This window comes from Budorcas taxicolor, chromosome 1 (assembly GCF_023091745.1).
Source record: "Budorcas taxicolor isolate Tak-1 chromosome 1, Takin1.1, whole genome shotgun sequence".
Taxonomy (NCBI): Eukaryota; Metazoa; Chordata; class Mammalia; order Artiodactyla; family Bovidae; genus Budorcas; species Budorcas taxicolor.
In genome coordinates, this window is record NC_068910.1 from 161,241,385 (window position 1) to 161,269,379 (window position 27,995).

Genomic DNA, 27,995 nt, shown 5'->3' on the forward strand with positions numbered 1-27,995 from the left:
TGTCCATGGGATTTTTCAGGCAAGAATACTGGAGTGGGTTGCCATTTCCTTCCCCAGGGGCTCTTCCCAACACAAAGATCAAACACACATCTCCTGCATTGCAGATGGATTCTTTATTGATTGAGCCATCAGGGAAGCCCACCACCACGAAACCACCACCAAGTGATGTGATCTTACACATTGAAAACCCTAAAGGTTACACACACACACACACACACACACACACACACACACACACACACAGAGTTAGCTAATAAAAAAATTTAGTGAAGTTCCAGAATACAGAATCAACACCCCAAAATCAATTGCATTTTCTAAACATTGGCCAATAGACAATCTGAAATGGAAACTAACACAAGTCCAATAAGAACTAAAAATATAAACTCTCAGAAGAAAACACAGGGAGAAATCTTCACAACATTGGATTTGGCAATGATTTCTTGGATATAACACCAAACGTACAGACAAAAGAAAAAATAGATAAAATGAATTTGATCAAACTTAAGGACACTACTGAGAGTGAAGAGACGACCCCAAGAACGGGAGAGGGACTTCCCTGGTGGTCCAGTGGCCGGAACTCCACACTCCCAACACAGGGGTCATGGGGTCAGAGAACTAGACCCTGCATGCCACAACTAGATCAGTGCAGCCAAATAGACACATAAATGTATTTTTTAAAAGAATGGGAGAAAATATTTGCAAATTGTATACCTGATAAGGAATTAATATCCTTAACATATAAAGAAGCCTTACAACTCAACAACAAAAAAACCCAGTTTAAAAATGGGCAAAGAAGCTGGATAGACATTCTTCCAGTTGTATACAATGGTATATTATAAAGCCATAAAAAGGAATGAAATTGATACATGCTACATGATACACCTTGAAAACATTATGCTAAGTGAAACACAATGCTAAATGAGAAACAAAAGGATAAATATTTTGATTCCACTTGTATATGTGGATTGCCTATAATAGGCAAATTCATAGAGATAGGAAATAGAACAGAGGATATCAAGGGCTGGAGGGAGGGGGAATAGGGGGTTACTGTATAACAGGTACAGAGCTTCTGTTTGGGATAGTTAAGAAGTTTTGGATATGGGATGATAATTACACAACACTGAATGTACTTAATGCCACTGAATTACACTTTAAAATGGTTAAATGGTAAAATTAATGATACGTACTTTTTGCCACACACAAAAATATTTGAAGGATATGGTAACCAGACTCTTAAGGCCCCAATGATCCCTGGGGTTCATACCCTTGTATAATCTCCTCCAACTGAGTATGGGCTGTACTTTGTGACTGACTTCTAACAAACTGCATAAAGCAAGAGTGATGACTTGAAAGTCTAGATCATAAAAGAAATTGTGGCATCACTCTTTCCCTCCTTTGGATCAATCAGTTGAGAGATGTCACTCACCAGACTTGAAGAGCTTCATGGACAGGTTCTTACAGTGGGAACTGAGCTCCTGTCAATCAATGGCCCTGTGAGTGAGCTGGGAAGCATATCAGAGCTGTCAAGCTCTCATTCGCCTTCAGCCCCAGGTAACACCATACAAGTACCCTTCCAAGAGCCATCACATTCATCCAACCTGCTCCTGGACTTCAGCCCCTCAGATACCACATGTGATACTTTAAGCTTCTAGCTTTTAAAATAATGTTATACAGTAATTGATAACTAATACCTGAGGTGGAGGTGAGGAAAGGATGTTAAAGCAAGAATAAACACAAAATGCTGATATGTTCATCACACAAAACATCACATAGGGGACTTCGCTGGCAGTCCACTAGTTAAGACTCCGTACTTCCAATGCAGGGTACAAGGGTTAGATTCCCGGTCAGGGAACTTGAGTCCCAGATGTCGTGCAGTATGGCCAACAGAATAAAACAAAATCACACAAGAATTTCACATTTTACTATTTTTAAAACGTTTCTAGTCACTTGCTATGTAATGAATAGACTTTAAAGGAACCAAAGGAGAAAATGTCAATCTTAAGAAACAAGAAAGTTGAGTTCACACAGGATACCAAGAAGGCTTAAATCAATTTCACTGGCATTAAAAGTTTTTATTTGGAATTTGATCCACAATCTATACAAGTTATTTACAAGGCATGAAAATGGAAAACAGCACAAAATACAATTGAGGTATAAGCTAAGAGCACAGTATGTCATGTTTCAATAAATATAATTCAAAATTTGTAAACTAAGTGACCAGATAGATGAGTCTTGTTTTATAGTAAAACCATATAAAATACTTATTTCACGTGAGGTAGAGGACAGTTTTGTGTGTCATGTAATGCAACCAACCACAGCAATTTTAACCATAAAACTGTACATCATTGGCAAGATTTTAAATTGAATTATGGTCAATGTAGTCAACAATTTGTTTCAACAGTTGCACGACATATCTTTCATTTACTGCTTTCACAGATTAGAAATTCAGAAATAATTTAAGACTACTGTGTTGGCTTAAAATTATCAGGATAAATAAATATTTCTAACAGGATGGTTAAAAGCAAGTATATTTTATTTCTCCCAAACTACAATTCTTCCCAAGAGCTGTTCAAGATTTAGCAATTCTTTTAGTAGGATTTTTTTTTTAAACTATAACTACTTTAAGTATGCTGTGCTTTATTTTCAAGTGAGGTATCTATATTAAAGGAAAAAAATCTTATAAATTTCTTTTACATTCAACTAACTTAATACACTATTTTGTTTTCTAGGCCTAATTTTTTAATTTCAGTTTTTACATTTGTTCTCTTCAATTCAAACACAGTAGCACTATATAAAACATTTACTACTATCACTAAAAAAAAACAGGCTCCAAATTGCATTAAGTAGTTTAGAAGCCATTTAAAATGGATTTTACAAAAAAAAAAAAGAAATACACTGTCCTTTTAAACAAGATGCAATATAGAATACCCAACAAATTCCTTCCAATAATGGAAATGCTTAAGTGTCTTACGCCAGGAAAAAAATTTAAGCTGTTTATTCAATCTCACAATGTATGATACAGCAGTAATGTGTCCCTTATTGCTGGCAGCTTCAATAAAAACTAACAAGTAGTTTTAAGCACAGAAATAAATGTACAGTATGAGCACAACTTTTCATTCTATTAATCTGTAATATGCTGTCGTGTGGATTAAATGCTTAAGAGCAAATAAAAGGATTCTTCCCTAAGCAATCAAAACATAAGTCATTGAGGAGAAAATTTTAGAAACTGGTCAAAAATCTTCAGCACCAGCTTTACTACTCCTCATAGGGAAATAACTTTGAGCATGTATTATATTGCTCAAATTTCTTTATCATTTCACTTTCCTTCAAACAGAAACCAAAGATGTGTAAATGAATTGGTCGTTCTGTCATGACTTCTAGAACATATGGGTAACCTGCAAGTATCACTCTACTCAGTCTATTACACCTACTTTAGCAACTGGTTTTTAATTCAATATGTACAAGTTTTATATTTTATATCTCAACTGGTAATATATTAAATATATTATAAAATTAGTTCAAGAACCATAAAACATCCAAACTCTCCTGGACACAGAAATTCAAGCAAAAGAGTATGCCTTACAAAACTAAAGCACAAGCCAAACTTACATTATTGGTCAAATTCTTTCAAAGTGTTATTTGTGAAACCAGGGTTGTTCAGAGCTTCCTCAATAACAGCAGGTTTTACAATAGATTTGGTACCCTTTTCTCATCAAGTTTAGAATACAGAAACTATCATCATTCAAATTTAACATCAACTCATCACCCAGTCAACTAATATTCTATCTTTTCTTCCTTTTAAAGATGCTCTAGCATTTCTGATATGTCATTCCTTTAACACAGCTTTTGAAAGTAAATATTTTTATATTTTTCCTAAAAAGAAAAATATTATGAAGTCTGAGGGAAAATATGTTTGCCTGATGAGTTGGCACACAAAAGTTAACATTAAAACAAACTTTAAGCTAACAACCAACACACAAAATGAGCATGCAAAGAATAATAATTATATGGATAAGATATTTTTAGCAGAGGCCACTTGTAAAGTATTACAAAGTCTCTATACTTTCAAGCTATGTTGTACAGTTTAACTTAAAATTACTTTTATCTAGAATAGGCATACTATTTACAATTGGCTTAAAAAAAAACAAAACACTATTTTCAAAGAAGTTAGAAACTGATGGCACGTTAATGTATCTTCTGAAAAATGAAGACTATACAATTTCATGTGGCAAGTTTCCCTTATGTGAAGGACTAGAAAAAATAGTTCTTTATTCAAAGCTAATAAATTAAGAGCTTATGATAATTTAAAGGTGATTAAAGCAATGCTCAGAATTTTTTAAAACATATTTTAATGATTAAACAAATTATTTTAGATGTTTTTGAGTTGAAACTTCAATAGCTTATCATTTTAACTAAATAACATAAGTAGATTTTGAGTGAAATAGAAAAATAAATTATACAGACTTGAGTTTTACCTCCCCAAAAGTTTAGCTGTGACGCAACTAACCCACAACTAAAACGAAACTGTGTCATAAAATATCTTTGTGTTTTTCTTTCTCCAGATGATAAAGGCAAATAAAAAGTATTAGAAGCATATGTCATTTTTAATATTTATTCCTGTATGTCATTTTAACATGTGTTCTTCCTTAAGGAGATTCCAAGGATTGACCAATTAAATTGCAGAGTTAACACAGTAAAACTTATATGGAAAATAGAAAATACACATTTAGATGATACTTTAGTAAAGAAACTATACTTTGGGCAGTACAAAAATTCTTTTAGGCTATATCAGTACCATTAAGCAAAATATGAAAATAACTGGTTAAATGATAACCTACTTACTTTTGAAGTTCTATACCAAGCATCTATTGTCTATGATGGGAAGAGTAAATAACCTTAACTTTAGCTGATTTATAAAATAAATTTAGCTCTCAAGTAATTTCATACAGTACCATACACAAGAATATAAAAATTAAATTCATGGGATAATAATGTCAATTAATGGTAGCTTCAGGAAACTTTCTTTTAAAAAATGCATACTAAGAATTTTACCTAGTATCTTTTAAGCCAAGAATTAACTAACATGAAATTTGCCATTAATGATAGACTTTTCTGTGCAAAAAAAAAAAGTGCAGAAGAAGTTGTCCCTCCCCAAACTATGGAATTTCTGTCTTCTAAAAACTATCTAGCAGATAAGTAAACTTCCCTATATTAGCCTATCATACACTACTAGTTGACTGTAAATTCCTGATTTTGATATTAAATAATAATTGAAAATGGTCCATTCATGCACATTTGGTAAGACTTAACATTTAAACATACAAAAGTCCAAAATAACCTTCAAAGTGTTTAATATCTTACAATTTAAAGGAAAACAAATCCATTATATAAATTTCAGTAAGACCCACAACTACATATAAAAACTGTACAGGAGGATTATGGATTGTATAGAAACCGATGTACATCAATGGTATCAGTTTTTCTCAAGTACATTAACATTTTCACAACACTATTAACAACATAAACAAAAGTTCAAAAATTATGACATTTTATTCCCTCTTCTAAAGTTGCTGCATAAAAAACTTTCTCTAAATATAACCACATTTAAACAGAAAATCTAATTATAACTGGTTCTTGAGTTTAACAGCAGTGTATAAGAAAGCATGTTATCTTTTCCCTTGGGGTGTGCTATAACTTCATCAATGAAATTCCTCTACTGACAAAATGTCTCTTAGGAGACATTAAATAGAAAGGAACTGGTGGAAATTCATGCCACAAGATGAATAATGAGTATACTTTCAACTTAGAAAGGAGATTGTTAATGAAAAAAATAAAATGGACAACTCCTTGAGTAGCTCTATATATGAAATATGAAGCCACCACTGTATCTAAAATTGAGTCTAAAATATGGATAACAAAATTGATCAAAACTATTTTCCATCACACAATGCAGCTTTTAAAAAGTATGCAATCGTTAAACTGCATTAGAAATATAGGCATCATATCTAACAGCTGAAACTGCAAAGTACTGGTTTGAAGCTCGTTGAAAGGAAAAGTACAAAGAAACATACATTTTCATTCATTTGGAAAATGTAAAAATTTATATACTAATATATAATCTCTTCACTTTCTCTGATCTACAAATGGATAGAATGCCATTATTTCATGCAGATAAGTTGTTCAGAATCCATTTACCAAAGTAAACAAATAAAAATAAACCCTGTTGGGAACACACAGATGGATTTCTTTGAAGGTTTCTATTCTTTAGCAGTCTTTGATGATTTCAAAATTTGCAGCTTTAGCTCTTTTATCATCTTCTCTAACTTCTGCCTTGCCTCCCGTTCCTGTCTGAGTTCGTCTTGGAGTTCTTGCCTATCAGCCTCAGCATGGTCCAGTCTCTGTCTCAGTTCTGCCAGCTGTGTGATTTAGAAGACTGTGTCAGTTTTCCATTCAGTTTTGGTTTTCCATTACTTCTCACATCATGGCAAAGACCTACTTGCAAATCATTTTTGCAAAAATGAACTATTTCATGCATATTATAATCTCTTGAATATCCAATACTATTAATCTGACTTTGAAATGACCTTAAAATGAGGGCAAAACAAAGGGTCAAGGGAAATGAACACTTAGAACACTTTCATTATGCCTTATACTTTGGTATACCTGTGACCACAGCATGATCAGATTAGGAGTTATTTGTTCATCTTTCCCAAGTTGTGAGCTGCTATCCACTTTTGCCCCAAGGCTTGTGAACATAGTAGGCAACAGTTTATGTTTGTTAAGCCATTGATTTGAAAGCCCATGTATTACATTAAAATAACATTGATACTCAGATAGCTAGAGATTAGCAATTAGGACAACTAAACTATAGAAATCCAATAAAAATTTAAAGTAATGCAACAACTAAGATCCAAACAATCATCCTGAATGATATAGCATAAAATTGTGTTGAACAGAATTATCTATTTTGAAGTCTAGCCTAAATGAAGCAAGTTAACAAAAAGTAATTTCTTTAATGAAATTAAAGGAACAGCTTCAATGTCCACACTGAAAAGGCAACACTATACAAACTGTGTAATTCTTACCTGTGCTGCATATTCAGCCTCTTTATCTTTTTCTAAATTTGAGTCACAGGTACATTTTTGCTTCATTACCTGCTCTAGTTTTTTCTCTAAGTCTTTCTGTTCAACATGAAATTCTTCCATTCTTTGAGCATGTTCATTCTGCAAAGATTCAAGCTCTTTCTGTAAATTCTGCTGTTCTTCAGTAAGTTCCTTCATAGCTTTTGAACTACTCAACATTTCAACTTCCTGTAATTTAAAGAGTCACAATATAATTTTTACTTTATTTCTATCACATTAAACCTTTCAATTCAGAAAAAAACAGGACAGAAAGTATCTATTACAAAACTGAGGTGTCATATCAATTCTATACATAAGTAGCTATCTTAAAAACTATTTTCTCTAAAAATTTAAAAGTATATTAATATTTCTTATAAGTATAAAACTGAATAATATTTAAACATTTACAGCATCTTATCTTGAAGAATATGCAAAAGTATTTTTTCACAATGGACTATCATTTAAATAACAGTTTTACCATCTGAAGTTGTTGCTTCTTCTGTAAAACTGAGTTCAGTTTTTCCTGTTGTTTTACATAAGTTCTCACTACTTCTTCCATGATTTTTCCCTTATCGTCCTCACAAGTGACATCTTTGACAAGAAATGGAGATGAAGCTGCAACATCACAGTCAGTTCCTAATTTGCTTGTGTCTCTGGCTAAGCTGCAAGTGGTAGACTCAGGTTTCTTTTTGCTGGTAGAATTATTCGAGACTGATGGATCTTCAAAGGCAAAAAAGAAGTAACAAAGTATAAATGCCACTCTGTCAAAAGTCACTAGAATGATCCATAAATGAAATTAAGAAAACAATTTCATTTATAAACAAAATAAAAAAATAATAAAGATACTTAGGAATAAACTTAACAAAAGTAGTATAAAACTTATACAACAGAAACTATAAAATATCATTGAAAGAAATAAAAGACCTAAATAAATGGAAAGGAATCCTATGTTCATGGATTGGAAGACTTAATATCATTAAGATGATATCATGATCTCCAAAATTCCTATGCTGAAATCCTAACCCCCAATGTGATGGTATTAGGAAATGAAACCTTTAGGAGATAATTAGCTCATAAGGGTAGAGACCCCTTGATGGGATTTATGCGCTTATAAAAGAGACTCCAGAGAGCTCTCCCACAATTTGGGTACATAATGAAAAGACGGCCATCTATGAACCAGGAGGCAAACCCTTGCTAGACCAAATCCACTAGGGCCTTGATCTTAAGACTTCCCAGCCTCTAGAACAGTGAAAGGGTAAGTGTCTATGGAATAAGCCACCCAGTCATGTTATTTTTGTTATAAATGGTAGTCTCAAACTGATCTACTTTTTCAATGCAGACCCTATCAAAATCTCACCTGGCTGTGTGGCAGAATTTGGCAAACTGATCCTAAAACTCATGGAAATAAAAGGAAACCAAGATAGGCAAAGTAATCTTGAAAAAGAAAAACAAAGTTGGAGGACTCACAATCTCCAATGGCAAAGCTTGTTATGAAGCTACAGAAATCAAAACCGTGTGTTGTACGGACATAAAGACTGAGTCCAGAAATAAACATATACTTTTACAGGCAACTGGTTTTTAACAAGGGTGCCAAAACAATTCAAAGAGTAACAGCAGCTTTTTCAACCGTGTTGGGACAACTGTATCTATATACGATTGAGGTTGAACTTCACATCTTATATAAAAATTAATTAAAAATATACAATTGAGATTGAACTTTACATCTTATATAAAAATTAATTAAAAATGGATCACAGACTTAAACTTAAGAGCTAAAATTCTTAACTGGATTAGGCAATCATTTCTTAGACATGACACCTAAAGTAAGCAACCAAAGTAGCAACAAACTGGACTTCATCTGAATTTAAAACTTCTGTGTTTCAAAGGACACTACCAAGAAAGTGAAGACAACTGACACAATGGCAAATCCTCTATCTGGTAAGGCTCTAGTACCCAGAATGTACACGTAACTCTTACAACTCAATAATAAAGAGACAACCCAATTTAAAAATAGGCGAAGGATCTCAACAGGTACTTCTCCAAAGATTTGCAATGCAGACTTCCCTGGTGGTCCAGTGGCTAAGACTCTGCACTCCTAATACAGGGGACCTGGATTCAATCGCTGGTCAGAGGACTAGAGTCCACATGCTGCAACTGAGAGTGCGCATGCAACTAAAGATCCTACCTATATGCTGCAACTAAGACCTGGCACAGCCAAATAAGTAAAACAAATATTAAAAAGGAGAGGGAGATTTGCAGTGTCCAAAAAAAACATGAAAAGATATTCAGTACCATAAGTCAACTTGGAGAACTGCAAATCAAAACTGTGAGATACCACTTTACAACCACAAGGATGGCTCTCCTCAAAAGACAAACAATGACAACTGTTGGCAAAGATGTGCAGAAACTGGAAACCTCAGAGACCGTTGCTAGAAATGAAAATGGTATGGTTGCTTTGAAAAACAGTTTGGCAGTCCCTCAAGATATTAAACATAGAGTTACCATATGACCCAGCAATTCCACTCCTAAATATATAGCCAAGAGAAATAAAAACATATGTTCACATTAAAACTTGTGCTTAAGTGTTCATAACAGCATTAGTCGTAACAGCCAAATGTGGACACATCCAAATGTCCATCAGCTGACGAATGGATCAACAAAACAGGGTCTTATCCATCCACACAACAGAAAGTTACTAAGCCATAAACAGGGAAGAAGTGCTAATACATGCTATAACATCTACTGAGAAAACATCCTTAGTGGAAGAAGCCAGGCAACAGAAGGCCACATGCTGTACCATCATTTTATATGAAACGCCTAGAACAGGCAAATCCATAAAAACAGAAAACAGATTAGAGGCTGGTAAAAGGGGAGAATGAAGAGTAACTTCCGGATTACAGGATTTCTTTTAAGGATCATGAAATGTTCTGGAATTAACTGTGATCATTACACAACTTCGTGAATTTACTAAAAACCACTCAATTGTACAGTCTAAAAGGATAAATTTTATGGTATATGAATTACACCTCAACAATTTTTTTAAACTGTTTTTTAATACAAACATGGTATAAAGGTATGTTACTAATTATTCTTTGCCATACTTAAATCCAAGGAAAATCTCAAAATTAAAGTACAAACTCCCCCCAAAGAATCACAACTATCTATGAAAACAATTACATAACCAAAGGACTCTTCCACTGCTCTGAGAAAGCTGAACTGTTACATTTGCCTAAGCTGTAGGCAAAACTCTGCAGCTACAGACAGGGTAACACAGGCAGCATGTGAGCAGACATATCTTGTTTGGTCCACCATATTTTAAAAGGCACTGTAACTATGCAGCTTTTTTTTTTACATGTCCAGCCAGCATTCTGCATTTCTGGCTCCTACAGCTATTCATTTTCAATCCTTGCTTATTCTACAACTTAATGTCTCTGAGTCCTATACCTAACTACACTTAGTACACTTCTTTCTCTTTTCAATTGAAGCATAGTTGATTAACAGTATCCTGTTAGCTCCAGGTGTACAACATAATTATTCAATATTTTTACAGATTATCATATACTTTTTAAAGATAATTCTATTAATCTATTTTTGGCTATCTATTGTGCTGGCTCTTCGTTGCTAGACGGGCTTTTCTCTAGTTGAGGCTACTCTTCATTGCGGCATGCAGGCTTCTCATTGCTGTCGTTTCCCTTCTTGCAGAGCACTGGCTGTAGGGCGTGCGGGCTTCAGCAGCTGCAGCTCCTGAGATCTAGAGCACACGCTCAACAGCTGCGGCCATGGGCTTGGCTATTCCCCAGCATGTGGGATCTTCCCAGACTTCAGAGTTTTGAAAGGTGTTTTGTATTTTTTTAAGATATAAGCTTCATTTATCTGGAAAATTCTCTTATTAAAAGAAACCCTCTCTTTGAAAATGCTGAATAAATATGTTGATTAGCGACATGATTTTAAAAAGGTAATTTCTGAATCCTTACCTAGGTGGCTATATAATTCTTTACTTGCTTTTAGATCCATTTTCTCTTGTTCCTCCAGTGAGACATCTGGATAAGACACTATTTTTTGATGTTTCCCACTACTGTGAGGCGTCTCTGACTGTCTTGGTATAGATTTGCTTGCCTCTGCCTTTGTGACCTCTTTAGGCTGAGGTACAGCTGAAGTAAGTGACACATTTGGTGCAACCACTTTATCACACATGTATAAGTAGTAGCTGAAAACAAAAAATGGCAAAATAAGATACATACTACATTTAGTTAAAAATATATTAACATCAATTTCTATAGTTAAACAATTTTTTTTAAACCAAAACAGATAACGCAACAATTCAGAAAATAAGGGTCTTAGAAAAGAGTTCTTAAAAATGTCAGTAAGTAGTTGAGGCACAAAGAGCAAAATTATGAGGATATTCCTGTTATTTTCCAAAAGTAGTTTCTAAACAGTTTTTAAAAAGATACTCACTGAAAAGAAAATCAGTTTTCCTTCCCTCAAAACCTCATGAGAACTAAAACCATGAAGTACTTTACAGAGCAGTTCAACAACCCTCAGTAGGTAATGTTTATGCCAAAAGAAAACAGACTACATGATATTCTGGAGGACCATTTCCCTGTGAGCCACCCCTCCAAAGCTAGGAGTCCTTGCTCTTTGCTATAGTGAGGCTGATTCAGGCCACACTGCATGGCTATGGCCTGATTCACTGCAGCCCCAACGAACAGCTTCCAAGGCCCTTCTCCCTTTTCAAGAAAACAATCAGTGTTCTGAACAATGCCCAGCTACTGGGCTATCCTCCTTGGATCAGACTCCACCAAGCAACCTTCTGAAAATACTTTGATATTTCCTACTTAATTTGATAAAACAGCGATAATAAAATCAAGCAAAACTAAGATCAAAGGGATAACCACCAATACCAATTTTGCTCAAAGCTCACATAAAATTGTGCAAGAGATTATCTGAGAGACATGGAACAAATTTGAGCTAGATATTTAAGTACCATATGATTAACTATAATCTGCTTAACCTTTAGCCAAAAGATGCAACCATTTAAGTGACCTAACACTTCATCCTCTAAGTTCTAAATAATATCCTCTTATATTACATTTTCTTTGTACAGGACATCTATATTGTCCCTCTTGACCAATTACATGAATTCTGAGGGTGAAAACTCAGTATCCTGCTAAGAAAACTGACAGGTTTGATACTGCTCCAAAGTTTATTTCAAATGTAAAAGGAATAGAAGGAACTATATAAATGTAAGTAAGATTGAGAGTCTCCATAACTGTGCTTGAGGAGATAAATGCTGCTTTTATCTACAGCAGCAAATAAAAGTCTAGGTTTTTTAAATAAAAAGTTTATAATCTAAGGTGCATTTTTATTGAAAATATGAACATTGATTTTGAGGGGTGCGACTACTATGAAAACCTCTAAGTTCCAAAAAAGGTTCACTTTAAAAAATCAAAGTTGCACACTGCACTCTTGGAGAGTTGGTTTACCTCTTGAAGGGAAGTAAGCAAAATTTTTAAACTTTCATATTTTCCACTTTAGGGCAAAAAGGAAATAACATATTTCCAGGAAAAAACATGGAAAGATACAAAAAAAGTTAATTCAAATATTCAACCTATTCGAATTCATTCCCTGGATTGGCAAAAAAAAACAAAACACTAAAATGATATAATGAATTCCCAGAGCCTAGAAAAGCACCTGCTATATAGATATTGAATGAAGGAACGAACAAGCTAATACCCACTCACCTGGGATGTAAAAATGAATGTGTCTGAGAGACATGGTCACCTTCCTGTTTTATAACTGGATACCATGACTGCAATTCCATTCCTGGCGGTGTATCTATCTGTAGAAAAATGTAGAAGTGGAAAAGTTTATTGAAGGAAGATATGATGGTTAATCTTAGATGCGTATTCGACAGAGCTGTAGGCTGCCTCTGGAGAACACTGACTAGCAAAGAATTATGTAATTCAAGAATCATCTTCGAATAGGGCAGTCTTTCTTTAAAATACCAGGTCTAGTCACTTAAAACTCAAAGAGACATTAACTACCTCATCACAAGAACAGCTTCAGCATGTATATTAACATGGACTACCAGAAATGATTTCATCAAATATCATACTTATGGAATCTGTGTTAAAAATCCATTTCAAATAATAGTACTTTACAAATGTACAGCATTGATAAGTTTTGACTCTTCTTGCTACTATATCAGCTATAACCTACCCCCTCCATCCCTATAGTATTTCTCAGCATACTAAATTAGATAACATCCTACAGCAATACTTTGCCAAATTTTGAAACCACTGTGTCTGCTAACACTTATCAGTAAACCACATTTTATCATAAATATGAAAAGCTCTTTTTTAGCCTTGTAAATAAAGGAAAAGGAGAGGGTAACCGGCTACCTCAAAGTTCATGATAAGAACTTTATATCCTGCTTAATTCTAACAAATAGCTTATTAAGTAGATACAATTATCTCCACTTTACAGATCAGAAAACTGAGGCTCAGAAACTGAGAAAGAATAAATAACCTGTGGTTACTAACTTCCTCATTTGGTTTGTTTTACATGTCTCCCCTCCCCCTACATACACATATTGGGAGATCAACATTTTGTTAAGAATTACTGGGCAAAGAATTTAAAAGACTAACAAGGCCATAAGACTATAGGGAAAAGAATAATATTTTGAAAGGATTTAAGAGGTGAGTATTCAGTGAGGGCCTCTAGACTCTATATACAGAGTAGAATTTGTTTTAAAACTTCACAATCCTGGTCAAGTCTTCTAAAGAAGTTCAGGATCTGGGGCAAAATCAACTGCTTATTTATAAAATACAACAATCATTTATTTACATAGTTTCTCAGCCTATAGCTTAGTTCTATCATAAATTAGAAGGGGAACTGACTACTGGCAACAGAAATACTAAATGATAAATACCAGGTGCCAGCTGATAGCCTAAAGAGAGAGAAGAATTACAAGACACAAACACAAAAACTGATTCAAAAAGCAAGGCAATCTGAGGGCTTTCTCATACATAGGCTAGGAAAAACAATATATCTCAACTGTTCCCTATCTTTATTCCAAAAGAGTATCTAATGTTTAAGAAGTCTTGAGTCAATATGACATAGTTATAATCAACATTTACAAGTAGTATACCATATACACATATATTCATACATACACTCAGACTGAAAAGTATTTGACATTTTAGATTTTAAAAAAGGTTAAAGTTTTTTAAAAAGACACAGTGCTGAGAAGAGAAGTTTCATTATCCAGAAAACTCATTTAGGCAGAACATTTTTCACCCTAACACTGTAATAAAAGAGGTGTTAATGAACAAAAAGCTCATTCTAACAAATCAATGAAATATAAGATCAGCTCAAATTAAATGAGAAATTCCTTTTTAGAGGTCATTTGTTAAGTTCATTATTTAGAAAATAAAGAAAGCTCCACTTTACATCAGTTTTATATCTGAGACATCCTGGATGTTCTACTGCCCAAGAAATCAACTGTTTCCAGATTTTTTAAATTAAAACTATTAAAATTGATATTTATATTTAAAAGTTATTCCTATTATGGATAGCTGGGATTTTAAATCTTCAGAATAACAAAATTCTAAACTTCTTCAGCCAAAGATCTTGACTTCAAATCTGACTCAATTTTGATCATGTTCATTTCAAAATTCTGTAGCTTGATAAGTTTGTATAAGTTTTACTTTTTTATTCATAATCCAAACTCAGTATAGTTTTGCTTTTATGACATCTCTGAACTTCAAATGCCACCTTAAATAACTGTTAGCACATTCGTTTCTATTTAAACACCCATCCCTCTCTTGTTTCTGATCTTTGTTTCCTATTCTTGCACCTACCCACGAAGAGACCCGGAGGAGGGGGTTCTTAAAAAAAACCTACCTTTAAGACCATCTAGTGCAGTCCTCTAGCAAATGTCTGAATTTCCTCTACAAAACTCCTGATGGAGTGGTTATCTGGCCTCTGCTTAAGTAGCAGCTTGAGGTCAAGGACTGTCTTAATTACTTTCGTATTTTCAGTACCTAGCACCACGCCTGGCAATGCAGTAGGGACTCGATAAATATTCGTTGAATGAATTCTGAATGACAGTGTAGCTCATTAAATTCCCAGGGTGGCCCCTTTTAAGCTTACTCTGCTACTAGTCTCTTTCACATTTACTAATACCCCTTTATTCCATGAAGTGCTGAAGAATCTCAACTGTCTCTGGGTGCATTTTTAGAGATCAGATTTACAAATTAAATAGTATAATTGATGGGGAAATGCACAACACTAACCATGATAAAATGTTGGGAGTTAATTTTACCTATTATTCTGTGGTAAGCCATAAACACATTGACAACAAATTATCCTAACTGCATGTTAAAAACAATTAAGAAAAGAACACAACAGAACATTCACAGTCATGCCAGATTTTCTCATCTATTCTGCATTTGTGGCAACATACAAATTAGGTCTTCAAAAAAATAACAGTATAATTAATTGGCACAGCAGTAATGCTACTACTGATCAGGAATAAAAATGAGACACCAAGATGCACACAGGTATTGCCTTTTCTTTTACCTTTCAATATGAGGATAATTTATTCCCTTCAAGTAATTGAACACTAAAACAGACTATATTACATTATTTGGCAAAGAAAAGAAATAGATCATTTAGTAGCTCAAGTTAGAGCCTTAACATTTTAAAATACTTTTATCATTCAACTTCCCCATCATTATCTACCACAAAATGAACAGATGGCATCCTCATCTGAAACACATAAGAAAAATTTCAGGCATGATTTCATTCCGAAAGTTCTTTCTCTAAGTCATAAAACAACAAATACATCTAAGAAAGCAAAATTTAAACAAGTCCAAAATGTATAGTAGAAGAATTAATTCTAAATAAGTAAATATTAGAAGATGTTTTACACAAAGTTTCTCTAAATTTCAACTTACTGTGTTATGTATACATGACCTTTTAATAATCAGGTATCCTGATAAAGAACTACTGCATTTCGGTACAATGCTTATTAGTCTCACAATGACAAATAATATAGAGAACCTGGTTTCATTTACAAAAAGACCAATAAGTATTTCTGTCATCACTTTTTAGTAACAAAAGCAACTGCATCCACTCAGCACCGTTAGTACATATACATGCCAATTTGCACTAAAAAAAATATAGACAAATAAGACAAAAACCGTTTAAAACTCCCAGACTTATCTTCAGTAGTAAACTTTGATTTTAGGTGGCACTGTTAGTTTCTAATTATAGTTGCAGATTAATATTGTGATCTTTAATTAACCCTAATGACAAACATTGATGAACTAATCAAAACAATATCTCAGTATTGATGGGATTTTAAAAGTTCCCCTCAAAAAATGTGGATTAAATTTTTGCAATATGTGGGAAAAGAACTTTTTAAATTAGAATTTAGAAAGACAAAAATTAATTTGTACATTTTGGTATTTATAAGCCAGTATATGTATGAAGGACTGGTAGACTGGTAAATTTCATAGTCTATCCTTCTATAATGGTGTGCTTACATTAAGTAAAATATAATGCATATTGAATACACATTATGTTGTACAGCCAAACATAAATTGTTAGTAACCTTAGTAAATACATGACTGAACACACTGTTAAGCAATAATTCCTTAGGTATAAAGCAAAGATCCCTATCATGTTCCTTTTATTATGTATAATACTAAGACATTCAGTTCAGTTCAGTCGCTCAGTCGTGTCCGACTCTTTGTGACCCCATGAATCGCAGCACGCCAGGCCTCCCTGTCCATCACCAACTCCCGGAGTTCACTCAGACTCACATCCATCGAGTCGGGGATGCCATCCAGCCATCTCATCCTCTGTCATCCCCTTCTCCTCCTGCCCCCAATCCCTCCCAGCATCAGAGTCTTTTCCAATGAGTCAACTCTTCACATGAGGTGGCCAAAGTATTGGAGTTTCAGCTTCAGCATCATTCCTTCCAAAGAAATCCCAGGGCTGATCTCCTTCAGAATGGACTGGTTGGATCTCCTTGCAGTCCAAGGGACTCTCAAGAGTCTTCTCCAACACCACAGTTCAAAAGCATCAATTCTTCGGCGCTCAGCTTTCTTCACAGTCCAACTCTCACAACCATACATGACCACTGGAAAAACCACGGCTTTGACTAGACGGACCTTTGTTGACAAAGTAATGTCTCTTTTTCAACATGCTATCTAGGTTGGTCATAACTTTCCTTCCAAGGAGTAAGCGTCTTTTAATTTCATGGCTGCAGTCACCAACTGCAGTGATTTTGGAGCCCCAAAAAATAAAGTTTGCCACTATTTTCACTGTTTCCCCATCTATTCCCCATGAAGTGATGGGACCAGATGCCATGATCTTCATTTTCTGAATGTTGAGCTTTAAGCCAATTTTTTCACTCTCCTCTTTCACTTTCATCAAGAGGCTTTTGAGTTCCTCTTCACTTTCTGCCATAAGGGTGGTGTCATCTGCATATCTGAGGTTATTGGTATTTCTCCTGGCAATCTTGATTCCAGCATGTGCTTCTTCCAGCCCAGTGTTTCTCATGATGTACTCTGCATATAAGTTAAATAAGCAGGGTGACAATATACAGCCTTGACATACTCCTTTTCCTATTTGGAACCAGTCTGTTGGTCCATGTCCAGTTCTAACTGTTGCTTTCTGACGTGCATACAGGTTTCTCAAGAGGCAGGTCAGGTGGTCTGGTATTCCCATCTTTTTCAGAATTTTCCACAGTTTATTGTGATCCACACAGTCAAAGGCTTTGGCATAGTCAATAAAGCAGAAACAGATGTTTTTCTGGAACTCTCTTGCTTTTTCCATGATCCAGCGGATGTTGGCAATTTGATCTCTGGTTCCTCTGTCTTTTCTAAAACCACCTTGAACATCTGGGAGTTCACAGTTCACGTATTGCTGAAGCCTGGCTTGGAGAATTTTGAACATTACTTTACTAGCGTGTGAGATGAGTGCAATTGTTCGGGAGTTTGAGCATTCTTTGGTATTGCCTTTCTTTGGGATGGGAATGAAAACTGACCTTTTCCAGTCCTGTGGCCACTGCTGAGGTTTCCAAATTTGCTGGCATATTGAGTGCAGCACTTTCACAGCATCATCTTTCAGAATTTGAAATAGCTCAACTGGAATTCCATCACCTCCACTAGCTTTGTTCGTAGTGATGCTTTCTAAGGCCCACTTGACTTCACATTCCAGGATGTCTGGCTCTAGGTGAGTGATCACACCATCGTGATTATCTGGGTCGTGAAGATCTTCTTTGTATAGTTCTTCTGTGTATTCTTGCCACCTCTTCTTAATATCTTCTGCTTCTGTTAGGTCCATACCATTTCTGTCCTTTATTGAGCCCAACTTTGCATGAACTATTCCCTTGGTATCTCTAATTTTCTTGAAGAGATCTCTAGTCTTTCCCATTCTGTTGTTTGCCTCTATTTCTTTGCATTGATCGCTGAGGAAGGCTTTCTTATCTCTTCTTGCTATTCTTTGGAACTCTGCATTCAGATGCTTATATGTTTCCTTTTCTCCTTTGCTTTTCACTTCTCTTCTTTTCACAGCTATTTGTAAGGCCTCCTCAGACAGCCATTTTGCTTTCTTGCATTTCTTTTCCATGGGGATGGTCTTGATCCCTGTCTCACGAACCTCTGTCCATAATTCATCAGGCACTGTATCTATCAGATCTAGGCCCTTAAATCTATTTCTCACTTCCACTGTATAATCATAAGGGATTTGATTTAGGTCATACCTGAATGGTCTAGTGGTTTTCCCTACTTTCTTCAATCTAAGTCTGAATTTGGCAATCCATGATCTGAGCCATAGTCAGCTCCTGGTCTTGTTTTCGTTGACTGTATAGAGCTTCTCCATCTTTGGCTGCAAATATAATCAATCTGATTTCGGTGTTGACCATCTGGTGATGTCCATGTGTAGAGTCTTCTCTTGCGTTGTTGGAAGAGGGTGTTTGCTATGACCAGTGCATTTTCTTGGCAAAACTCAATAGTCTTTGCCCTGCTTCATGCCATATTCCAAGGCCAAATTTGCCTGTTACTCCAGCTGTTTCTTGACTTCCTACCTTTGCATTCCAGTCCCCTATAATGAAAAGGACATCCGTTTGGGTGTTAGTTCTAAAAGGTCTTGTAGGTCTTCATAGAACTGTTCAACTTCAGCTTCTTCAGCGTTACTGGTTGGGGCATAGACTTGGATTACTGTGATACTGAACGGTTTGCCTTGGAAACCAACAGAGATCATTCTGTCGTTCAAGTGCTCCATAAATGATTTCAGGACACTAGACACCCTACCACCCTATCAGACAGCTGCCAACATACTCTTACTGAAAGAAACTGAATCTCTCAAAATAGGATCGGGTTTCCTCAATACTTTCAACATGTTGTGAATGAGTGTTTCAACAACTGAACTAGGAATAGTGTTACAAGGTAGCAATAGGTACTTAAAGAGATTTTAAGCCTTAGTTTTGTGCCTCATTTCACTGTAAAAATAATCACTGTAATGATTAACTATAATTATTAATCAACCTGTAACAATATGATCTAAGAACTTCCACTAACTTATCAAAGATGATCTGCAGGAAATCATGGGCTTCCCCAGTGGCTCAGTGGTAAAGAATTCACCTGCCAATGCAGGAGATGTGGGTTTGATCCCTGGATGGGGAAGATCCCCAGAAGAAGGAAATTGCAACCCACACCTGGGAAATCCCATGAACAGAGGAGCCTGGCGAGTCCACAGAATCCCAAAGAATCAGACACAACTTAGCAACTAAGCAACAACCACAACAAGCAGCAATCAGCAATGTCTCCTGCTACTCAATACTACAAAATTGTATCATCTACCTCATAAAGCCAATTTTAGGTTTAAAGTGCTTAAAAACTCTCACAGGAAAAGCAAAGGCTCACATTCTTACGTGCAATTATCATTTAAATCCTTCATGGAAACAAAGACATGTAAAAATCAGTAGCATGACATCACTTCCTTTTCTATCCGAACAAACTGATAAAAATTGTGTTAATTTCTGAGACTTAAAAAAAAATTAACTTCTTTACAGTGGAATTCTACAGTGTCTAGTTCACTTAATATTGCAATTATTTGAAAATTTATGTGTCACATACATCCTTTCACTAAACTATCTGTCAAAAGTTAATCTATGTAAATGTAAGGCTTTGCTTTTCTATCCCATTTCAGGATATATGCTTTTAAAAAACTAAGATTATTTTGACCTTCAAATAATGTAAATTAACATCAAAATGTAAATTATTTTACTATGTGCAATGGATTGCACGTTTAAAATTTTACTCTATTTCATGTATTTTTAAAGTGCTGATGACCCACTAAATTGACTTCCTTTACATCCCCTCATCCTTCTCAACTGAGGTTCTCAAGAGAATTAAGCCTAAATTCTGCAAAGTTTCCACTGTATGCATTAAATTAACTTCTCTCCAAAGTACTTAGAACAGTACTATATACAATCTTTCTAAAGGGCTTAATTCTCCTCAGAGAACCCCAGATGGGAAAGGGTATATAGATGAAAAACTGCAAGTTGATGACTACTGCTCTAAGTGCAAGTTTTACAGTTTGTCCAAATGTATTATTTCAACAAATAGTCCTAAATTAACAAGTGCACTCTACAGATGATTTTGCACAGATCTGTAATACAAAGCATTACAGATATAAAGGAATAAATAAATTCCAATGGTGGTTATCACTCCATGGTGAAATGATGAGAAAATTCTGTTTTCTTCTTTGCACTTTTTTTAGGATGTACTATAATGGGCCTACAGTGCTTCCATAATCACACCAAAAAACCTTTTCAAAAAGGAGTAAAAGCCTTATTTTTATGTACCAAAGTGATTTTTAGTTAAGTTTCTTTCATTTTTGTATTCTTTGTCCCCACCCCATAAGATACTCAAAATACACACTTTTAAGGCTACTTGAAATCGCAAAATAAATTCAATACCACAAATAAATAAAATCAAAATGCTGTACTGCTTTAAAACTAAACTGTTTCCTCCTTGAAAATCACTGGTAGCTTTCTATGGCTAGTAAGACTTTTCATTCAGTTTTATCCAAACCTTTGTTAAGCATCTACCACCTTCTACATTTAGAAACTACAGGATGAATTCCTGCCCTAGGGAGCCTCCAGCTAGTCTTTACACACACACTTCTGTGACCCGTTTCTAAGTTTCGGAATCAAAATGAGTTTTAAACTAACTGTGTGTGTGTGTGCTCATTCATTTCAGTCATGGCCAACTCTTCGCATCCCCATGGACTACAGTGCACCAGGCTCCTGCATCCACAGGATTCTCCAGGCAAGAATACTGGAATGGGCCATCTTGGCCCCTGCAGGGAAACTAACTTTACACCTGTCCTGTTCATTCCTCTTTCTGCCTCAACATGGGGCTATACTTTATTTAGTGATGGAACTAAACCACACCCTTAAAAATGGTTAAGGTTTCATTATATATTCTTTAGGTTTTTTGTAGTCAAATAAAATCCTTACATTACTTTAATGTACATGTAACATACATGAAACCTCAAAAGAGCAAAATTTTACACATGGACAAAATACATATTCCCAAACTAGTTTTACCTCTTTACTTGATCAAATTGAGTCCTGGCTCCATATGTTCTGCTTTCAGAATTCTAAAGGCATTAAAATTATCCAATTCTTGCTTTCCTCCTTATTCTCAACTGGCATAAATTATAACATATGTATAGCTACGAGAACACTATTGGCTGACTATGCACTGATTCAGCCCTATCCCTTTTCTTCAAAGTTTCTTAAGGAGACTTGATTTCCTTGAAGTTTTTCAACATTTCTCAGACCAAAAGGATGAAGTTTTTTATCAGAAGCCTTTTTAAAAATGTTAACATTTTTAAAAGTTCTACCATTTTTTAATGATAAAAATGAATAGACTATATTTCTAAACCATAAGGGGGCACTATTCCCAAAGCCATTCTAATGATTCCACTGAAATGTCCCTATAACATATTTTATAACAAACTTGTTTTATACTTTCTTCTTGCAAACTTCATTTTGGTAAGTAAACAAATATCCAACTAATATAATTACTGTGTACAAACAATTAATGTGAGATACATTTGAGCCCAATACTCAGTTATCTTACTTAGAAATATCTTCAGATAATTCTAGAAAAATCAAAAGTGAGGAAAGGAAAAATCCAAAATTACATATTAGTAAATATTTCAATCATAGTTTGAAGTATCATCCTATGTTTCTAGACTCTTAACTTTGAAAATACTTTTACATCCATTTCCTCATTTGATCAGTTGTCTTATTCAATAGTTTACTTGCAAATTATATGTTTATTAAGGGTTAAACCATCATTTTTCAAAAAAAAATCCCAATTATTCTAAAATCAGGGTAGTTTCTTAAAAATTTGTTCAGTTTAAAAAAGTTTCCTTTTCCCTGAATAACTGACATGCCAAGCACTAGACTAAATTCTGGGGAAACGGGACTCTCTAAACCCATTAAGATAGTTGTTAATTTTAGAAGTCAGACAAAAATATTCATACTGGTCCCTTCTATGAGCACAAATACTTCATTTGATTCTGACCTTACCACCACTTGATAAAAGTTTATGCTAATTATAAAATGCAAACTATGCCTCTGATGTAACAAATTACCATCAAATCTATCACAATTATTACTGTTACATATTTTGTCCCAACACAACTCTTGTAGTTACCTATCCTCTCTAGTGTATTTCCTTCCCTCATTTAGGTTTGTACTAAGAAACACACTTCCTAAACAAAAGAAGCTCTCAAAAATAGCTTACAAGAGGGGAGAAAATTTCTGTAGTATTATTATTCCAAATGACCTCTACAGAAATGAACTGTAAGTAAAAGGCAAAACTAAAAAAAAAAGTGAAATGTTGAATAAAGAGGAAAACTTCTAAGTTGATATCTTTAGGTAATCTATTCGCATCACAGATAATTCATAGGGCCTTTTCCCTAGTAGGAATAAACACTATACTATTTTACAGTCAAGTCTAAATGCTAGAAACCTAAATTTTAACTCCTAAAAAAAAATAAGGGCATAAATCATCTTTACTTAGTGACCTGGAGATTGCTGGCCACATGCTGTAACAGGAAAGAATCACCTATAAAGATCTTATCAATTGACTACAAATAGGTTTTTCTAATGTGCTTGAAAATAATCCAAAGTAAACATTACCCTTCAAATTTTATTTACAAATGATCAGTTTGCTTGGCAAACCTTTTTCCAGATAGAAACATAAGATTCAACAAAATCAGAATTAGATCAAATAACACTGGAAGCTTGGAAAATAATCAAAAATGATATTCTTGCATATATTTGCACACTGTAAAATACTATAATCATTTTTATAATAAAAACATAAAAAGCCGAAATGATATGAAGAGGTAGTTTAGTTTTCATAACACCATTTTGCAAAGCAAGCTAGGCAGATCCCATATCAAGTATTATTTTTTGTGGTGACCTAAGAAAGAATTCAAAATACTGTTATCTTTGGTGTCTGCAAAGAATAGTCAGTTCTCCACTTAGAACACTGACCATATCCCACTTATTTCTCCCCTCTAAGTTCTAACTATGCAAAGTCAATATAGTTTTGCAAATAGTTTGGTAACCATTATTAATATAACTTTCATCCTTAGAAATAATTTAACAGTTGCTACATTTCAAACAATTGCTACATTTCAAACAATTGCCTACTGAGTTTGAGGGGGGTTTTTAAAAGCCAAAAAACTACTCTTTAGCTAAACATACCCAATTACATTAGTGTTCATATTAAACCTAAAGACCTTTAGATAAGAACTTAATATATTTAGTATATTCTTTTTTAAGCATTTTAAACTTTATGTTTCATATTGGAGCATAACTGATTAATGTTTTAATAGTTTCAAGTTGGTGGCAAAGGGACTCAGCCATACATATACATGTTTCCTTTCTCCCACAAACTCTCCTCCCATCCTAGCTGCTACTTAACATTGAGCAGAGTTCCTTGAGCTATACGGTAGATTATTCTTTAATTTTTTTTTTAAGTCTATTTTGACTTTTTGAAATGAGCTTCCTCTGGATCTATTTGGTTTGTTGGGCAACCAATTCAATGACTCACAGAAGATAATGAAAAATGTTTCCCAGTCAAAGGACCTTCTCCTTACGCCCTTTCCAGTAAAAGACCTTAGTCTGAGTCTATATAAAAGTTAATAAAGAGCTTAAGAACCATCATACGAAGGTAAGTTGACAAGAAAAGTTAATGTTTCTCAAAATTCAGTTTCTGCTATGGGGTGTGCGTTACGGAAAAGTAGTGAAAATTTCTAGACTTCAAGTCAGAAGACCTGTATTCAATTCCTGATTCTAATGTCTTATCAGTTACACATCCAGGAGCATACAACCCATCTCGGACTGGTCTCTCATCTGAACTTCAAAAAAGAACTACTTTAACATGTTTTGAGGAACGTATTTCTAAAATGCGAAGTGGCAAGCACACATCACTATACATAAACTCCCCCCAAACTTCTTTCTGAAAGGTTTATTGAAAGTTTTCTTAAATTCTCTTAAATTGCTTAAAATTCACATTAAATTAGAAAAAATACCAAAATATGCCAAAAACATTGTAGCAAATACTGCAAAAAATAACATAGTAAAAAGATGGCAAAAAAAAAATCTCACATCTTCCCCAAATAAAAACTGAATTCAAATTAATAAATTCTGATACAATAAAAGGACTACATCCAGATGAAGGACGGTTTCAATTTTAACCAAACCCTAGCACATTCAGTTTCAGTTAAGTAAATTCATCACCTTTTTTTTTTTTAACCTTTATCACGGTTCTCAGGTATTTTTTTCTCACAAACACAGAGCAGAAACATTAGGCAAAGCAATTTATCCCCAAAATGCTTATGTCAGAGCAATCAAGATCAGACCAAGAACATCTGGCAAATAATGTGGCCACCTATGGACATATAAGAGTTCTAGTTAGGTTAGGGCAAAATACCATAAATATTAAGGGGGGGGGGGGGCATTCCACATTTTGAGAATATAGACAATTCTAATAAGCACAATCTTCAGCTTGTGACCAGGCCAGTTGTAAGCAAGTCCAACAATGTGAGAACTGGCTTGAGGTCAACTATGCTTTAAAATCAGTTAATAATGGCACCAGAACAATATAAACTTATCTAGTAGCCACAGGCGAGGAATTTCAAAGTACTGATGCTTTGGATTCAGCAAGGGGCAAACTACCCTGAATTCAAGTCTGAAAGTATCTTCACTGGGCTTCAGAAGCAAATTATTGTCTTAGAACTACATTGTAACTAAATTTCCCTATTGGGAAAACTAAATCTCCCCAAAGGGAAAGATACCCTATTGAAGCACAGGACACTAAACCTTAGGTTCTGGTCTAAGTTCTAGTCTTGCTATAAATAACCTTCAGTCATTCAGTACACTTCATTCATTTCTTCTGTGAAGGAGAAAAGATAGACTATATCAAGGAATAAAAGCTAATTAACAGTGGAAAGATTAGATTTTTATGATGAAATATAGCCACCTTTTTTGTGGTACCAATAAAATAAAATTATGTGTGTAAAACTGTTCAAGAACAATGCTTGGTACGTTTTAACAGCGTTAGCTATTATACTGATTTTATTCAAGTAGGAAAATATTTTAAAACCAGATCCACACACTGAATATTTAATAGCCTAAATCTTATTAGCTAGGTATTCAAACTCTTGGAATAAAGATACTCATTTAGCCTACCAAATAATGCAGTGAGAAAATAATAACTTTAAAATCTCTTTGCTGGTAAATTTTTATATTCATATTTATTTAATCTAGAATAACCTGTATTCTAGCTGTCATAACTTTTTAAATTATTCCTCTTTAAAAAAATCTTGCAGACCAGAATCACAAAGTCTTCAGATCAATCTGTCTTTTGCATTTGTTTCCAATATTGATGAAGTCTGAATATTCAATTACAGAAACAATGTCAGAAATCCTAAATATACCTCTGAAAAATGCTGTTTGGAGCCCATCACCAGAATTGTTTTGGCTAGCTATACACCATTTGCAAATGGAGATAAGACCAAAGTGTAAATTAAGAGTCCCAAGAAAACAACTGATTCAGTCATCAAAAGGCAAAATGTGTGAAAAAGAAAGCGGACTCAAGAAAAAAGCCCCAAATCCTCCACTCCCTGCTTATATAACGTTGGGAAAGTCACGTGATCTCTCTGAGCCTCATTCTCTTTATCTGTAAAATGGGAATAATCCCATTTCTCTCAGCAGGTTATTTGGAACATCAAATGAGAACACACAAAGGAAGCACTTAACAGCCTAAAACGTGTAATACAAACATATTATACAGATCAGTATTTTTTGCTGTTGTTGAATGAGCAGTAATACTTTAAGTTATATTCTAAATATACAATTTCAAAGTACACCATTACCAATGTTCATTGCTAATTTAAAAAAAAAAAACTTGCCTTGGATTGAGTCCTCTTCCCATTCCTCATGCTAAATTTCTCCTTCATTTCTTCTAAAATTATCTTCAGTTTCTTTTCTTCAGGTGTCCCCAAGTATTTTTGGTTCACATGAAGATAGCAATGCCATTTGGCTGATTCAAAGCCCCAGTGGCAAGTCCTTTTGTCCGGTGATCTGTGAGAATGCATCACAAACGTCTGGGGTGCAAACATTCCACAGCACTCTAGACACTGAATACATGGAGCATCTGGCTGAACATAAAATTGGGGTGCAAATAAACCCTGACATTTGCCCAAGCATTCATGTTCCACTTCAAAGGCACTGCCAGTTTCCTTCAACTGGGCCAATGAGTTTTTTGCAGGTAGTATACTACCATTTTGAGGAAAGGTGCGTGGCCGCAATAAAGCGTTACATAGTCTTTGTGCATCAGTTAATGTGATCAGCCCACAGGATGGGGCATTGAATGGAAGTATTCCCAGGACCTTTAAGATATGAAGCTGGTCTGATGTACATCTGGAGCAATAAATGTACAATTCATCACACACTGTATTTATTTGTTGGAGTGAAAATTCTCGGAGAACAGAATTTAGGACTTGGGGCAAACAGAGTCTCTTTTCTCCTCCAACCTGAAAACAAGAAATAGACTCCCCTTCCAACACAGTCTGGGTGAGTTCTGTGGAGCTATCAGAAGGGATGAGCAGTGGGCCAGGAAGAACCTGAGGAGATGGAAGAGGCAGAAATACAGTAGGTGACATGCTTTCTTGGGAATACCGAGCAGAAAACGCTGCTGGTCCACCCAAAGAGCTCTGACTACTTAAATGGAATTGTGCCAAAGTATGTTTCAAACTAGGATTTAAATGTAAAGGTTCAGGCACAGAGGCACAGGTCCTCTTGACATGCTCTTCGTCGGTTTCCATTGGTGTTTCATAGTCATCCAAGTGTTCCTTCTTTACTGTTGGCAACTTGTTTATCATCATTTTTCCATTTGCATGAATGTCTGTCATCATCTTTTTCACTGGAGGGCTGCCATCATCTTCCATCCCATTCAATTTTTTATTTGAGCTCTGAACCAAGGAAAATTTCGCCTGTAGGTTTTCCATTGCTAAAAACTATTGTGTTAAACAAGTAAGTCTGAAATTTGCATTATTATTTAGTTGCTTATTTTAAGAGAGAGAATTGATGTGTACCAATTCTTATGGTAACTTATTCTCAAAGAAAATTTAAATTTCCAAAGAGATATCCCTACACTACTCAATAGATTTTGCAACTTTGTTTGGTTCTGCTAATACTTCAGTATAAGTACTGCCAGTACTATAAAAAAAATTATGTCTAATAACAAAGAATAATTTTAAGAG

The 27,995-nt window shown here is 34.7% G+C and overlaps 1 protein-coding gene across 1 annotated transcript; it reads right to left on the minus strand.

Annotated features, from left to right (window-relative positions):
• Positions 1 to 6,257: 6,257 nt before the first annotated feature.
• SKIL (SKI like proto-oncogene) lies at positions 6,258 to 27,740 on the minus strand. The gene is made up of 6 exons (XM_052648109.1): positions 26,643 to 27,740; positions 12,863 to 12,960; positions 11,096 to 11,328; positions 7,600 to 7,841; positions 7,086 to 7,310; positions 6,258 to 6,416 (listed from the first exon to the last, which is right to left on the minus strand). The coding sequence occupies exons 1-6, from the start codon at positions 27,738 to 27,740 to the stop codon at positions 6,258 to 6,260; spliced, it is 2,055 nt and encodes a 684-aa protein (XP_052504069.1).
• Positions 27,741 to 27,995: the final 255 nt, after the last annotated feature.